This window comes from Dermochelys coriacea, chromosome 1, assembly GCF_009764565.3.
Source record: "Dermochelys coriacea isolate rDerCor1 chromosome 1, rDerCor1.pri.v4, whole genome shotgun sequence".
In the NCBI taxonomy this organism is placed as follows: domain Eukaryota; kingdom Metazoa; phylum Chordata; order Testudines; family Dermochelyidae; genus Dermochelys; species Dermochelys coriacea.
Window position 1 is genome coordinate 227,325,344 of NC_050068.2, and position 15,119 is coordinate 227,340,462.

At 45.9% G+C, this 15,119-nt stretch overlaps 1 protein-coding gene across 2 annotated transcripts; it reads right to left on the reverse strand.

The window, feature by feature from the left end:
* Nucleotides 1-581: 581 nt before the first annotated feature.
* UPK3A (uroplakin 3A) lies at nucleotides 582-11,447 on the reverse strand. 2 transcript variants are annotated; one of them, XM_038388144.2, is made up of 6 exons: nucleotides 11,032-11,447; nucleotides 9,767-9,922; nucleotides 6,234-6,513; nucleotides 5,370-5,452; nucleotides 3,478-3,610; nucleotides 582-2,455 (listed from the first exon to the last, which is right to left on the reverse strand). In XM_038388144.2, the coding sequence occupies exons 1-6, from the start codon at nucleotides 11,084-11,086 to the stop codon at nucleotides 2,356-2,358; spliced, it is 807 nt and encodes a 268-aa protein (XP_038244072.1). In that variant the 5' UTR covers nucleotides 11,087-11,447; the 3' UTR covers nucleotides 582-2,355. The 2 variants fall into 2 exon arrangements, with proteins under 2 accessions (XP_038244072.1, XP_038244071.1); XM_038388143.2 differs by having other exon boundaries at nucleotides 582-2,458; nucleotides 11,032-11,214.
* Between the last annotated feature and the right edge of the window lie 3,672 nt (nucleotides 11,448-15,119).

Consider the following 15,119-nt stretch of genomic DNA (forward strand, 5'->3'; position numbering starts at 1 on the left):
TGAGGGAGGGTTCCAGCTCGTGGTGCAGGCTCTGGAGTGCAGGAGGATGGGAGGTGGATCAGGACTGGGTCAGGGGGTTGCGGCACTGGAAGGGGTCAGGCTCTACGTGGCATTTGACTCAAGCAGCTTCCAAAAGCAGCAGCATGTCCCCCCTCCCGCTCCTACATGGAGGCATGGCTAGGTGGCTCTGTATGCTGCCCTGTCTGCAGGCACCACCCCTGCAGCTCCCATTGGCTTCAGTTGCTGGTCCATGGGAGCTACAGGGGTGGCACTTGGGGCAGGGGCAGCAGCAGCATGCAGAGCCCCCTGGCTGCCCCTACACATAGGAGTTGGAGGAGGGATATGCTGCTGCTTCTGGGAGCTGTGCAGCGCCACAGCACACATGGAGCGGGGCAAGCCCCAGACCCCCCTCCCTGGCAGGAGCTCAAGGGCTGGATTAAAACATCTGCGGGGGCTGGATGTGGCCCCCGGCCTGTAGTTTGCCCACCCCTGCTCTAATTGCAGTAGTCCACACCTATCTTTAACTGGATGATTCTGTCCTAGAGACAAGAATTACACATATAACAATAGCCAGTAGGATGTCTGGGAAGAAACATTTTATTATGATGATGTTTTACATTAAAAGAACGCCCTTTGTACACTTCTCTAAGGAGTTTAACTGTTAAAAACCAGAAAAAAATATGCTTTTTTCTTTCAGTATATCTTAATGCAAGATTAACAAAAACTTGGATAATTGTGCCAGTGATATGTTTATTAGCCATCCATTCTACTGGTGGCTGCAAAAAGACTGATATTTGCTAAACCGAGACAGGCTTAAACTGACTTCAGCACTAGTCTATGAAATTTATTATGTCAGTGACAGCTATGTGAATGTTATGAATAGTTAGTTGGGTACGGTAGGAGTTGCTTATGTACACAATGTTTATGAGAAGGCTTCAAGCTAGACACCTATTCAGTGCAACTTGGGAAGGCTAGTGGGAGGAGAAACTCAATGGTAGTATAATTTTTCCACTTATACTGGTCAGTGGGACAGAATTGTAGTGAAGGGAAGAAATACATGACCAGCTCACTTCTAGCAGTATAAGTTAAGAATGCACTGTTTCAACAGTTCACGTTACTATAGTAGAATTAGCAGCTGATGGAACCAGCCAAACCCCACTCCACTGTCACGGTGGATGAAGTGTCAAGGATACCCCAGCTCTCAATAGTAGAGGCTACACATTCCATCACTCAGCTTTCATTAAAAGTGACTTTGTCGCTCAGGCAGCATAACTTCCAGCCACTATTTTAGTTGAGAACACTAATCCTGGAGAGAGATAGAAGCTCTCTGAATATTTACAGCCCAGATTTTCTAGGGAGTTGGACACTAAGAACTTCCATAAGAAGTAGGGTTGCCTAGCTGTACTAAGAGAGATGCTTTAGTGTTGTATACCAATGCTAGTCCACAGTTATTTAGAACTAGAGTCCTGAAGTTTGGCCATTGCAGGGAAGTGCCATTTAAAAAAAAATTGTAAGGATTGGGGGGGGGGGGGGGCTGTCTAGAGCTGAGAAAGTTGCTGATGCCCTGTGCATCCATATCTCTCAGTTGTAGTTTCTAGCAGGTGGTTAGTTTGCCTCTGCCCTTCTTTAAATGAAATTTTGGTAATAAGAGCTTGATGTCTCAGATCAGAGGCCAGCTGCTATCAAGCCTTTACTAAACTGCATACACTATTAAGTACTGTTCTCAATATAAAGCCTTTCCTTACCTACATCACATTCTTGTAGGTAAAAGCAGCTAAATAAGAATCAAAAGGTTGAGCTCAGCTTTAGAACTTATTTAGCTTCCAACCTCTAAACAAGGATAATTATGTACCAAAATAACCCTAGCCCAGTGAACTTGAAAGTTGCGAGTATGTTACTCTAGCCCACAGTAATACACTTGGTCATTTTCTCTCTCCTCCTACTAAGCCAGGCAATCACTGAGGACTATGAACTGCACTCTAGAGTCAGAGCTGTCTACCACTCTTCACTTTTGGAAGTATGCAACCAAAACAAACACCAAACAAACAAAACAAATACCAAAAAAACCCACGAGTTAACTGTAGGATAGAAGTGCTGTGAGCCTAACAACAAGATTACTTGGTGCCATAATTTGTGACTGCAGCCAAATGAAGATAGTGGTGCTACTCTCTAGGAGTTGAAAGAACACTATACGTTTAGAACACCTGTGCCATTCAGCTTCAGTTACTGAACTTGAGTATCTAATCAATGTGACCTATTCAGAGTTCAGTAGAAAAGGACAATTCTTTAATATCAGTACATTTGTAGTTGTTGAGTTGATGTTCAGCCATGGTAATGGACTCTTTCCCTCAAGGCTCACTGGTTCACTCCCTCAGAGCTGCCCTGAGATCTTGGTACACCCTGCTGGGTAGTCAGAGACTCATGTGTGGTCTCTGTGGATGCCTCTCCTGCTGCCCTGCTAGAAGAGAAAGAGCTTTTAATTCTGATGGAGGTTTCTTAAGCTATAGGTCAGTCACACAACCGATTTGGAAAGATTAAAGCATCACTTATCACTAAGCTTTATAAAAAATCTACCCATCTTTTTTAGATGGTTGTTTCTCTTCAGTTATTTAATCTAGGACTTAATCCTATACTGTTTAGTCCAAAAATCAGGCAGGATTCATGGCATGCAAGACAAGAACTTTAAGACAGCAGTTCTAAGAATGAGATTTTTTTGCCCCCCATTGGAAGAACAGTGACAATGTCAAGGTTTAAGCTTCCCCCTATGTAAGTTAGAGTTACCTAAAGAGTTCATTTCCCTAAGCCTCACAGGGCCTAAGTTGATTCTTAATGACTAGTTTTCTCCCCTCTAATAAGTCAAGAGGCCATTCACAGCAGCAGAGTCTGACAGAAGTCTGCTCAAATTGTTATTCATTGCAGAGTGACAGTTGTCATTAGACATCTCTTGGGAGGCAGGAAGATCCAATGCCTAAGTAATCATCCTTAGCAGGTGCAGCATTTGGTCTATATTCCAGGTCAGTAAGCCAACTCCCCAGTCTCCCTTTAGAACCTTGTACCCAGTTCAAGAGACTGGAAGTTATTCCCATGTTCTCATAGCAAGACCATGTTCAGACTGTAAGCAAGCGCAACTCCATGACTTATTGTGTTGCACCCACTTAAGTCAGGTGAGCACTAAGGCCAAGGTTCTAGTAAAAGAGTGTGATTTAGTGTGTAGGAGGGACAGGCCATTAGCTTTCTTGGTTTGTCCTCATGACCCTACCTCTCAGGGGAAGATGCTGCTTTTAGGTGCAGATCAGAAGGTTGAGACACCTGTGCTCTTGATTTTAGTCTCCCTAACACTTGTTTATTACACTAGCTGAGAAGGTATAAATTCCCAGCTTGAGACATTCTTAATGAGGGGTCAGATCAATCATTGGATCGATTAGACACTTGGCGTTTAGTTCTGCACTCAGACTGTGAGGTGTAATGGTAACTTACATGACAAAGAAGAATATGGAGGCAAGAAATCCAACAACTAGAAGGAACATAAGAGTGCTTAAGACTGATGTGATGACAATCATTCCTCCACTCCTTCGCCCAGGCCAGGTATCAATTGTTGAAGGCTGTTTTACTAGGAGAGGTGGGATGAAGGGGAAAAAAAAAAAAAAAAGTATTACTGTACATATTTAGAAGTGCCAAGAGACCAGAAAGAGTGACTAAACAGCATAAACTAGGAAAGTTAGTGGCTCAAGCCTTCCCCACCCCTTAGTATCTGGTGTTACTTTTGAAGTCCATGTTCTGCTTTTCTTGGCATTTCAACATCCTTCATTTGAAATCTTGAAGTCCTTTACAGAATTAGTTTAAGCCTCAAAAATAGCCCTGTAATAAAGGGAAACACCACCTCTCTACACCTCTATTTAAAGAGAGTAAGTGATTTAGCTATCTAGTGACTGCAGCAGAGGCAGAAATAGAATCCAGACCTAAGCTCAAACCACCACACACACCCCTCCACCCATCTTTGTCATGTTTGAGCTTTTTGTCCTGAGGGCATCAAGGGAGGAGTAGTATTCCAGAGTTACCTCCACCACTTAGCTTTAATAATGCATAAAGCTTTTTTTGGTCAGAGAAGACTGGAATTTCTCTTTAGCCAGCATCTTGGCAGAAAATGCCTAAATGTCCTAAAGCACATTGTGACAGGGTCGGGCCAGATGGCTACAGGAGAGTATTTTTTTTTTTTTTTTTTTTTTTTTTTTTTTTTTTTTTTTACAGGCAGCAGCCTCTGCAGCAGCTCCAGGCAGGCAGAATGGACCCCTCTCAGGTGGTGGTGCTGGTGGTGGTATCCACAACAGCAGTGGCTGGGGTCCCTCACTCCTCCTCTCTGGGGAGTGGGCTAGCAGCCCCCCCCCGGGGTTGCAATTGGAGCAGTAGCAGCACCCGAGAGTGGGGGGTCCAGCAGCCAAGTAGCAGAGAATGGGGGGTGTCTGGCCCAGCCAGGGGAGCAGCTGGAGCAGCAGGGAGAGCTTAGGGCCTAGCAGCAGCAGGAGGAGCAGCTTCCCACCTCCCTCCAAGCTAGAACGCTATGGGAGAGCAGTCTTATTGGGATCCGGGAAGTGGGCGGGCGAAGCCCATCCACTGCTAAAGGGTCCCCCCCAGCCTAAAAGGGGGATCCACAGGACCTAGATACCCAAAAAATTCCAGGGGATACAGGAGAGTAATAGAAGGCAGATATATTAGCCCCAGGCTCAGTAGGTCCCTTTTCCCTGGGTAAGGTAACAGGGAAGGTTCCAGAACAATCAGGAACCTTCTGGAGACAATTAAGACAGGCTGATTAGAACACCTGTAGCCAATCAAGAAGCTGCTAGAATCAATTAAGGCAGGCTAATCAGGGCACCTAGGTTTTAAAAAGGACCTCACTTCAGTTTGTGGTGTGCATGTGAGGAGCTGGGAGCAAGAGGCACTAGGAGCAGAGAGTGAGAATGTGGACTGTTGGAGGACTGAGGTGTACAAGCATCAGACACCAGAAGGAAGGTCCTATGGTGAGGATAAAGAAGGTGTTGGGAGGAGGAAATAGCCCAGGGAGTTCCAGCTGTTGCACAGCTGTTCCAGGAAACACTCTAGACAGCTGCACTCTACAGGGCCCTGGGCTGGAACCTGGAATAGAGGGTGGGCCCAGGTTCCCCCCAAATCCTCCCAACTCCTGGTCAGACACAGGAGTCAGTCAACCTGGACTGTGGGTTCAGAAGAATGGCCAAGCTGAGGGCTGCCATGAAGCTCCAAGGTTAGCCAATCTGCCAATAAGCGCAAGACCCACCAAGGTAGAACAGGAACTTTGTCACAATATTTATTTCTTCCCCAAGAGGGAGCAGTTGACCTTGGTTTGAGGTACTTACCCCTACTGGTTTTCATTGGATCAGACCAGAGAGTTTGGTCTTTCACAACACCTGCAACCACATCTACTAAGAGGTACTTAAACCTGGAAGCAGAGACAGGCAGGTTAATCATTCTAGCAAATGCTTTGACAATCTGGCACATAAACCAATCCAGTAGCTGCCAAAAAATGAAGACTATGTAACATCTTTGTTAGAGATACATATAAAAAGAGACAGGCAATCAGGGGTGGCTGGCTATTCCAGAGGTTTTAGAGGGGGAACAGGGGAGAGTTAGTACAAAATCCTCTCCCACCTGTCACATTAGGTTTTTCAGTTTGTTCTTGTGTGCTTGTTAATTGTGTCAGTTGATAACCTTCCAACAGTAGCGTCTCCTAGTTAAATTCAGTATGATCTACACTAAGTTTCTGGGATGGTGTCCAAAGACTGGGTGCTGCAGGGCTCCCCTGCTCCAGGAAAGCATGGAAGAGACCATCAGGTTACCAGCTGGTGTATTATACTAGAGCAGATGAATAAGAGGTCTGCAGGCACTGAGTCAGACATTCAATGGCTTCTACAAGAGCCAGTTAAGACACAAGGTTTAAGGATCTCACTGTAACTTTGAGAAAAGGTAGCCATTTCATTTAGTTTCAACCCAGACACACCACTAGCCCTGAAGGGCTTAAGCATGGGTGGGGCAGCGAAGGTTATCTTTGTTTGGCTCTACTCAGAGCCATCCTTAACAGAGCCTTGAGGGTTCTGTTCCTGCAGTTGAAAGGAACAGTTTCACTATCATCAATTAGTGCAGCTTGCAAGTAAGTTTCATACCAAATTAACCTTAGTGCCAAGTGCAAGGACACCCCTATCCAAAAGAATTGTGAACTATACCTGTACGTTGTATCTTCGGCAAGAGGTGGGTTACAGGCACCAGGGAAGTTTGGGTCATATAAACAAGTCACATCATCTCCCACTCTGAAGAGGTATTGTTTCAAGACATCTGAAACTTTTTTCAGATTTACAACATCAGCTAGCATAGGGGGTGATGCACAATTGGGTACATTAAACAATGCAGCCCTGTAAGGTCCAAGTTGTCCTCCATTGGCATCTTGGAAAGTGGTGTTGAGAGGTTTGCTGCTATTGTCAATCACAGCTGATCTTACAGTGCTTGCTGCAAGAGAGTGGATATTTCAGCATAACCTTTGTTACAAGCGCCCTTCCCATCCACCCTCCCAATACTGAGCGCTTAGCTTTGTCAAAAGGAAGTACTCAAACAGACCCATGTTCAATTTTAACTTTTAGGGGCCCCAACAGACCCTTTCCTTTGCCCCATCCCCCAGCTTCCCTGCTACATCACTAACAGCAGAGGCCAGAAGAGAGAGACCCAAGACCAGCACTGGTGGTGGGAGGAAAGCACTTTCTGTAGCACCTGTTCTCCTGTCCCACTAAGCCATGAATCAGTTTACTTTTAGAGGCCTTGTTTGCCTCCACCACAAGAGATATAAGAAGCAACTGTGCTCCTATCTCCCCAATGGCTCCTGTAGTTGTCTGACAAGACAGCCTTGGGAAAGAGGGAGTGCCTCTGTGGGCTGCTCCCCTTCAGAATGGAGTAAATTGTCAGAGTGTATTGCCCCCAGACAGCCTGAAAAGGAACATCAGAGGAAAGCTGAGGAAGCTTGGAAGGCTGGTTAATTAAACCAGGTCATCCCTCAAGCAACAAGCCAACAATGGCTCCTGTAGGCGTCCTTCCCAGTGGGTGTTTGGGTCTGTGAGGCTACCCCAGACTTCTGTGCTCCACTTCTGGTTGGGATGGGTGAATCCCTTGCAGCAAGAGGACTGTAGGTATTTTCACTCACACACAGAGAGGCTCTGTATGTCCTTTCTAGCATTAGATCAAAAGACTCTCAGGAGGCATACAGAGGGACAGCTGTCAACACTACAGTAATCAGAAAGGGGTGGGGACCAGCCCAACAAGCTCTGCTGCTGCACTCCCACAAACACTTTTGTATTTGAGCCTCTGCCACTTTTAGTGGGTACAAATACGCTCTCATTCCTGCCTCTGTAGGTGTCCCCCACCACAAAAACTGAGGAGCAGCCTCTCAGCCCCTTCTGGCAGCACGGTCTCTGGGGATGGAACAGAATCCCTCCCCACCCCAGGGCCAAGCTTCTCTTTACCAGTCATCTTTGAGAAACCCACTACCTCATCCTCTCCTCTCACAGTGCTGAGGCTGACACAGAATGCAACCGCTCCTCTTCTCATATCATGCAGCTGCTCTTCATAACTGCCCCACCCCACATCCACTGGTGAATGTGCCAAGGAACAGGGGCAGGACTTATCCCTGAAGGAGGGAGAGGCAACTGAACCAAACCCTCCCCCAAATATTTCAAATAGTGTAAGGCAATAGTCTGGCCCTTACTCACGCCAGCCCTCTCTTGCCCGCCAGAGACAGAGTCAGTACAGAGAGTGCAGCCACACTGAGGCCCAGCTTTAAGCAATTTAAATTTGCCAACCAGTCCGTTCCGCCCACACACAAGTCACCATGAAGTAGTATTATGGTAGTTCATGGGTAAGTTTCATCTACCCCATAATGTAATCCCAGAAAAAAAATTCACGTCAGACATTAGTAATAATGTGGCACTAATCAAGTTAGCATAAAGCCTCACACCTATCAGGGTTACCTTCTCAAACATTCAGTAGAGGATCTCTGCACATTATAAAGGCAGAGTGTGTTCCTTTGATGGCAGGGAATAAGCCAAGTACTCCCAGGCTAGACAACATACAGTGTTCTGAGGAAGGTAAATCCATGTCAGTAATGCTTCCCCTCACCGTATGGGGTACCTTAGCATGATGAAACATGCTGCTTTTGAAGGCAGAGACAAACTTTAAAGAAATTGTCCCAGTTCAACAAGTAGTCAGGAAATGTTTCCTCATTTCAATGGTTGAATGCAATTCCTCCAAGCAGAAGTTCTTCCTTTGGAGCAGAGATGCGTTTTATTTATGGAGTGCATGCTATGGAATTTACTGTATGTAAAAGAGAGTAGTTTGATAGGGGTTTCATAACAGCTTTTAAGGTGGAATATTTTGAGACAAGCCACATGTCAAGAAAGTCTTCATAAAAAACTTCTACAGGTAGAAGCCTGGAGCCATTATGAGACACAGTTGTGTTTTAGTACTAAGACATCCTATAATACCAGTACATTCACAGCTATCCAGGTCACTTGAGTCTTTTTCAGGAGTTCTCAAATATTCAGAGTTAAAGTTCTTTAGTAGTAAGGAAGCATCTCCACATCCATCCTTCCAGACATGCAATAAGCCATGGGAACCAGGGATATACCTGCCAGCTAATTGAATTTCCTGGGCTATTCGTTTGTTGCTGCAGACTTACACAAGGTCTCATTTCCTGTGTCTGACTTAAGGAGAGAAAGAACCTTGTTACTGACACAGCTATAATTGCTAAGCTGTTACATGGCTTAGTTGAGCCTACTATTTGTAGTCAACATCTTTTCTTCCTTCAAAAGAATGTGAGTACTTGTGGCACCTTAGAGACCAACAAATTTATTTGAGCATAAGCCATCTGATGAAGTGAGCTGTAGCTCACAAAAGCTTATGCTCAAATAAATTTGTTGGTCTCTAAGGTGCCACAAGTCCCCCTTTTCTTTTTGCGAATACAGACTAATACGGCAGCTACTCTGAAACCTATTCTTTGAAGGCTCATCCTTCATCTAGATGCGAGCCTCCTGATATTAGCTTGGCTCTGCTGAAGTCGACTTAGCACTCAAGTGTTGCTAAATTGACTGCCCCTACAGTTTACATCTTTTAACAGCAAAGTTGGAAGAAGCAGGAATTCAAGCATCCTTTTTACTACCCTCACCAGGAAGTCACCTCATCTTTTTCCCCTCATTAGAAAGTGTACTCATGTTTGAGCAGTCCAATTAACTCACCTGATGCTGAGTTGATCAGAATAGACAAGGACCAGTCATGTACAACATTAGAAGTTAGAGCACCCATGACTAGTGGGCAATAGTCAACATGCTTGGTTCTCGTCTCTGCTGACCAGTCAGCCATAGTCTATATAATATCAGCCCACTTCATTGTTATGCTCAAATGCTAGATCTAAAATTTTTGTTAAGACCAGTCCTAGCAGAGAACAGGGAACAGACCATCAACTGGTATAGATCAGCAGGGCTCCATTAAAGCCAATAGAAGTATACCACTTTACACCCTCTGAGGAACTAGCTTTTGTTCTATATGTACTTTAGCCCTTGTTCTCTTTGCCCTGGCTTCCAGTTACAAGTGGACACTTGTCACACACACACTGCCACCAGAAGTAGAGGTCATCAGGTTTTAAAGAATTACATTATGTAGCTTCAAAGAGGGCAGGGGAGAGAAAGGAAAAAGAAAGGAAATAAAGCCAGATACTTACCAGAGTCAGCCATTGCATACAAGTAGACCATATAGGAGCTACCTGGAGACAGTGAATCATCAAACACACAGAAAGGTTTCTCTAGAGCAATTGTAGTAAGGGTAGGATTGTTTGTAGCAAGTTTGCTGTTTGCAATCTGAGGCCTCAAATTCTGAGCTAGAAGAAACAGGAAATTGAAATTAATATTTAATCAGTTTCCCCTCCTCCCTCAGACATAACCACAAAGTTTAAATAATAAGACCATTTCAAATAAAAGGTGGGTTTGGACCCTGTACTGGGAATACTTCTGAGTCATGCTCCATCCCCCTCACACCCCACTCTCCTTTCTGGAAAGAGAGCAAAGCCACAAGCAATACAGGTTTCAGAGTAGCAGCTGTGTTAGTCTGTATTCGCAAAAAGAAACGGAGTACTTGTGGCACCTTAGAGGCTAACAAATTTATTAGAGCATAAGCTTTCGTGAGCTACAGCTCCGATGAAGTGAGCTGTAGCTCACGAAAGCTTATGCTCTAATAAATTTGTTAGCCTCTAAGGTGCCACAAGTACTCCGTTTCTTTCTACAAGCAATACAGTTACTTTTTGCAACCTCTGGATACAGTTAGTGCTAGTAAGGAACTCATGGGAAGATCTATTATATCCTCCCTAGTAGGGATAGAGAGCAATTTCAGCAAGCCCTGAGCAGAGGAACAGAAGAGAGTACATTCACTCTCTAAGTCTCCTGAATTAGAAGGGGGGAAAAAGTAGTTTGAGATTAGAGCAATACTGAAAATATGATCTTGAAAAAAGGAAGAAAAAAAGAGAGAGAGAGCACATGCATGCGCGCGCGCGCACACACACACACACACACACACACACACACAGGGATTAGTACTAGACTCTCCCACCTCAACTCATCCCCAAGTCTTTCAGGGCAGTATAAGCAACAACCCCTGCAAAAAGCTTTATACTCAAGGCTGAGTCTGCTGACACTTTTCACCCCCTCTCCAATTTCCCTACTACTTCAAACACCAGACCAACTCAGAGGAAAGACAAGACTGTTTGCTTGGGACTGCTTTATCGCTTGAAGCAAAGCCATTTAAAAACAGATTTACAATCCCTGATCATCCCAGCTCTTCCCCCAAAACTCATTGGGTAGGGGGAAGACACCCAAAGCCTTTAAATTAAAAAGGGGGAAATAAAAACAGTTCATTGTTTGTGATCACAGACCAAAAAGTGAGGAGGACTTAAATCTCAGTGGGAGAGATCACAGGCAGATAGATACCACTTACCCACACACAACTGCCCTAGCCAGCAAAAGACTAGCATAACCCAATGGCTCTGCATGCTCAGGTACTGTAGAGAATCCCCCACAAAAACTATGCTAGAAAATAGCTGTTGCCCAAAATCACTGCAATAGCTCGTTGCTTTGTATCCTCTGCACTTGGACCGAACACACCTGAATCTCCTCACCTGCCAGTAAGTAACCTGCAGTGTTGTGCCCTAACTAACCGGACAGCCTCTCCCTCCAACCAATCAGCAGCTAGCTTTCCACTCCCTCTCTCAGCCTATTTGCATGCCTCCCCCCCCCCCCAGCCCACACAGGTGTATCCAGGCTGCAGGTGAAGCAGGGGATAGAGACCTTGTCCCTGCCCAACAGGACTATCTCACAAGGCTTGGAGAGAGGCGCAGTCCATCTCCCACAGGTGCAGCTGCAATGTGTTTCCATCATCCCTTTAAATGGCTTTGGTCCTGCCCTCTTGTTTCCCTTTCATACCCGCTGGAAAAGGGGGCTGAGATCATTTGTTTGAGGGTGCGGGTTTGAGGTAGGCCTAAGAAGAAGCCCAAATGGAGGGGAGGGACTGACTATTTGAATCCTGATTCTGATCTAATTTTTGAAATGGTCCCCTGTCTGAAGCCAAATTCAGAATTTATCTAGCCATGAATTTAGGGGTCAAAATCCAGCTCTGAATTTTGCTTCTTGGGGTTATATTGTACAAAAAACACAATGGATCTGATTCCTGTTATACCAATGTGAATCTGAGGTAAATTCACTGAAGTCAATGGAATTGCACAAATGGCAAACCAGTGTGAGAGAATTGGATTTGAATTATTGAAGTGGGACGATCGTGTGCCTTCCTCTTTATGTACTGCTGTCATTGATGATATAGGGGGTTCTAGTTCTGATCATGGAGCTGATAATCCCATACTTTAAAATAAAGCAAAACAACCATCCCAGTTCCTTAAAAAAATTTACAGCATTAGTGGGCCAAATTATTCTTGAAGCCATTGCAGTTACTACAGATTTATACCACTATCATTATGAACCAACTTTATCTCCCTAACTGTACTTTCTTAGGATAAACCAATTGCCCCTGAAAACTGTGTGAAATTGTAATCAAACGTTTATAATATAGCTTCCTTCTTCTACGTGTCTCATTCTGTGTCACATTTTATACATCAGTTTAAATGTATTAGGTTTGAATCTCCTCTCACACCACTGTTACAAGGGTACAGTATAATTCAGGGGTCGGCAACCTTTCAGAAGTGGTGTGCCGAGTCTTCATTTATTAACTCTAATTTAAGGTTTTGCGTGCCACTAATACATTTTAGCGTTTTTAGAAGGTCTCTTTTTATAAGTCTATAATATATAACTAAACTATTGTTGTATTTAAAGTAAATACGGTTTTTTAAAAAAATATTTAAGAAGCTTCATTTAAAATTAAATTAAAATGCTGATCTTATCAGTTTAGTGCAGGGGTCTCAAACACGTGGCCTGCGGGCCGCATGCAGCCTGCGGGGTTCTTTTGTGCTGCCCGCCAAGCTCCCCGCGCCTACCTCCAGGCCAGGGATGGGCAAACGACAGCCCACTAATTGCCCCCCGTGGCGCTGCGAGTCTCGCGCCACTCCCTGAAGCAGCCGGCACCATGTCCCTGCGGCCCGGGGTTGCGGGGGGAGGCAGAGGGCTCCGTGCATTGCCTTCGCTTCCTGGCACCGCCCCCGCAGCTCCCATTGGCCGGGAACAGGGGACCGTGGCCAATGGGAGCTTTGGGGGAGGTACCTGGAGGAGCGGCAAGTGCAGCACATGGAGCCCTGTGGCCCCCCCCCCAGGGGCCACAGGGACATGGTTCCGGCTGCTTCCTGGAGCAGCGCAGGGCCAGGGGCCAGGGCAGGCAGGCAGGGAGCCTGTCCTGGCCCTGGTGCGTGCCGCTGCCACCCCAGAGCCCGCACCCCTCACCCCTCCTGCACCCCAACTCCCTGCCCTGCGCCCCCTGCCGCACCCTGCACCTTGACCCCCTGCCGCACCCCTCACCCCTCCTGCACCCCACACCCCAACTCCCTGCCCTGAGCCCCCTGCCGCATCCTGCACACCTCCTGCACCTCAACTCCCGCTCCTGAGCCCCCGCCACACCCCGCACCTCTCCTGCACTGCCTGGGGGCAGGGAGGGGGCAGAGTTGGGGTGGGAACTTCAGGGAAGGGGTTGGAATGGAGGCAGTGAAGGGATGGGAAGAGGTGGGGCGGGGCGGGGCCTCATGGAAGGGGTGGTGGCGGGGCCAGAGGCAGCGAGGGGGGCGGTCAGTGATGCGGCCCTCGGGCCAATGCACTAATCCTCATGTAGCCCTCATGATCATTTGAGTTTGAGACCCCTGGTTTAGTGTGATCCTTGCCCTTGCTTTTTCTTGCTGAGTTTTCCAATGTCCAGCACATATTTGGATATTTTAAGCTGCACACAGGCTTCTGAGTGATCAGTTGTTAACCAGCTCCGAGAGGGACAGAGGGCAGATTTCATGTGTGAAAATATCTGTTCGCACAGGTATGTGGATCCAAATGCTGAGAGCACTGCAAATGCAATTTTCTTCAAACTGTTAAATTTCACTGGCAGGGACATCCAGCAGGTCAGAATAGAGGCCCCATGATCTCTCTCAGTAGCTTCAAGTGCACTCCGCAGATCTCCAGACTTTGAAGACTTCAAAATCTTCAACACCCATCCACTGAAATACAGACAAATGCAAGCCGCTTTCATTGAACTTTTCAGGTTTAATTAGAAAAGAAAGCATTGGACCAAATCGCTGGAAATCTTGAAATCTGTCAGAAAATTCTGATTCCAGTTCTTGCATGTACATTCTAATCTCAACGTCAAACGCAGTGCGCTGTTCCACATGGCATGATAGTGATGTAAGCAGCAAATCAGGACTTAAAAGTATCCCAGTACAGTGGTGCTGGCTGGAACAATTTTTAAGGTGGGGGTGCTGACTTGCACTCCCTCTTGCCCCTGTCTGCACCCCTCACTGCCCAGGCTGGGGCCAGTGGGCCACAGCTGGGGGCAGCTGCAGAGCCCTGGGCCAGTGGCCGGGACCCTGGGCGGGCAGCGGACAGAATCCCAGCTGGCAGGAGGCCAGCGGATGGTACCCCAGGCCAGCAGCAGAGCCCCCGGGACGGGTGGCCAGGACCCAGGCAGTCTGAGTGCTGCTGAAAATCAGCTCGTGTGCCGCCTTTGGCACGCGTGCCATAGGTTGCCTACCCCTGGTATAACTACACTGACTACAGGAAGTTATTCCTAATTTACGTTGGTATCTGTGTGATCAGACTCTGTCCCAGTGTTTCTTACAACACAGTAATGTATTCTGGGCCAAATTCTGTGCTAGAACAGCTCCATTGAATTCAGTAGAGATACACGAGAAGAGAATTCATCCCTCTGACTTTTATTTTCTCTGATGCTATTTGATAATATTTGCACTGGGAGGTCTGTTTGCACAACCTTTTTACTGATCTGCTAAAGAGCATTTTTGTCCATTAATGCATAACATAAGGCAATACATATATAGGGAAGAATGCCAAAAATGAAAAAAATTCTGAATATTCAGCAGAAACAGAGTTTACTGAACCCCAGGTTCCCTTCATCCTTCAGTCAAGCCAGTGCTTTCTTAAACAACTAGCCCTTTTAGAGCTGATCTCAAATTCCTCACTCAGGTAAAACTCCCAGTGTGAGTTTTGATAAGCTCAGGAGTGTGGAGTCAGACACATAATTTGCAGAATTTCCAAACAATTAAGTGAGGGAATCAAAGAAAACAGAGATGAAAAATCCTCTATTTCATCTTGTGCACCATTATCACTGAATGATTATTCCCCACAGTACATTTTCCTGCATTTTAATAAAAAATCAGATAAAAATAAAAGTAAAACAAAAATCAACAAATTAAGTCCCAGAAAAAGCGTTCATGTTAATTTCAGTTTTAAAATAATAATAATTTGCTTTGATTTGTAATCATCAAATAGATAAATCCCGCAGAGTTCTGCCTGAGTGAGGATTGTGGTGTCTGTTCCTCAGGCCCTGATGCTGCAAAGACTTAAACAGGTGCTTAATTTTACTACCATGAG

Excerpts from the sequence above, each read along its gene's own strand:
- UPK3A (XM_038388143.2), bottom strand. The coding sequence starts at position 11,086 with ATGCAGAGCCATTGGGTTATGCTAGTCTTTTGCTGGCTAGGGCAGTTG. Across the intron at positions 5,453-6,233 it reads GCCGAAGATACAACGTACAG|GTTTAAGTACCTCTTAGTAG; the intron begins GTATAGTTCACA and ends CTCTGCTTCCAG. Across the intron at positions 2,459-3,477 it reads TCCATATTCTTCTTTGTCAT|CAGGGCAGCAGGAGAGGCAT; the intron begins GTAAGTTACCAT and ends TTTCTCTTCTAG.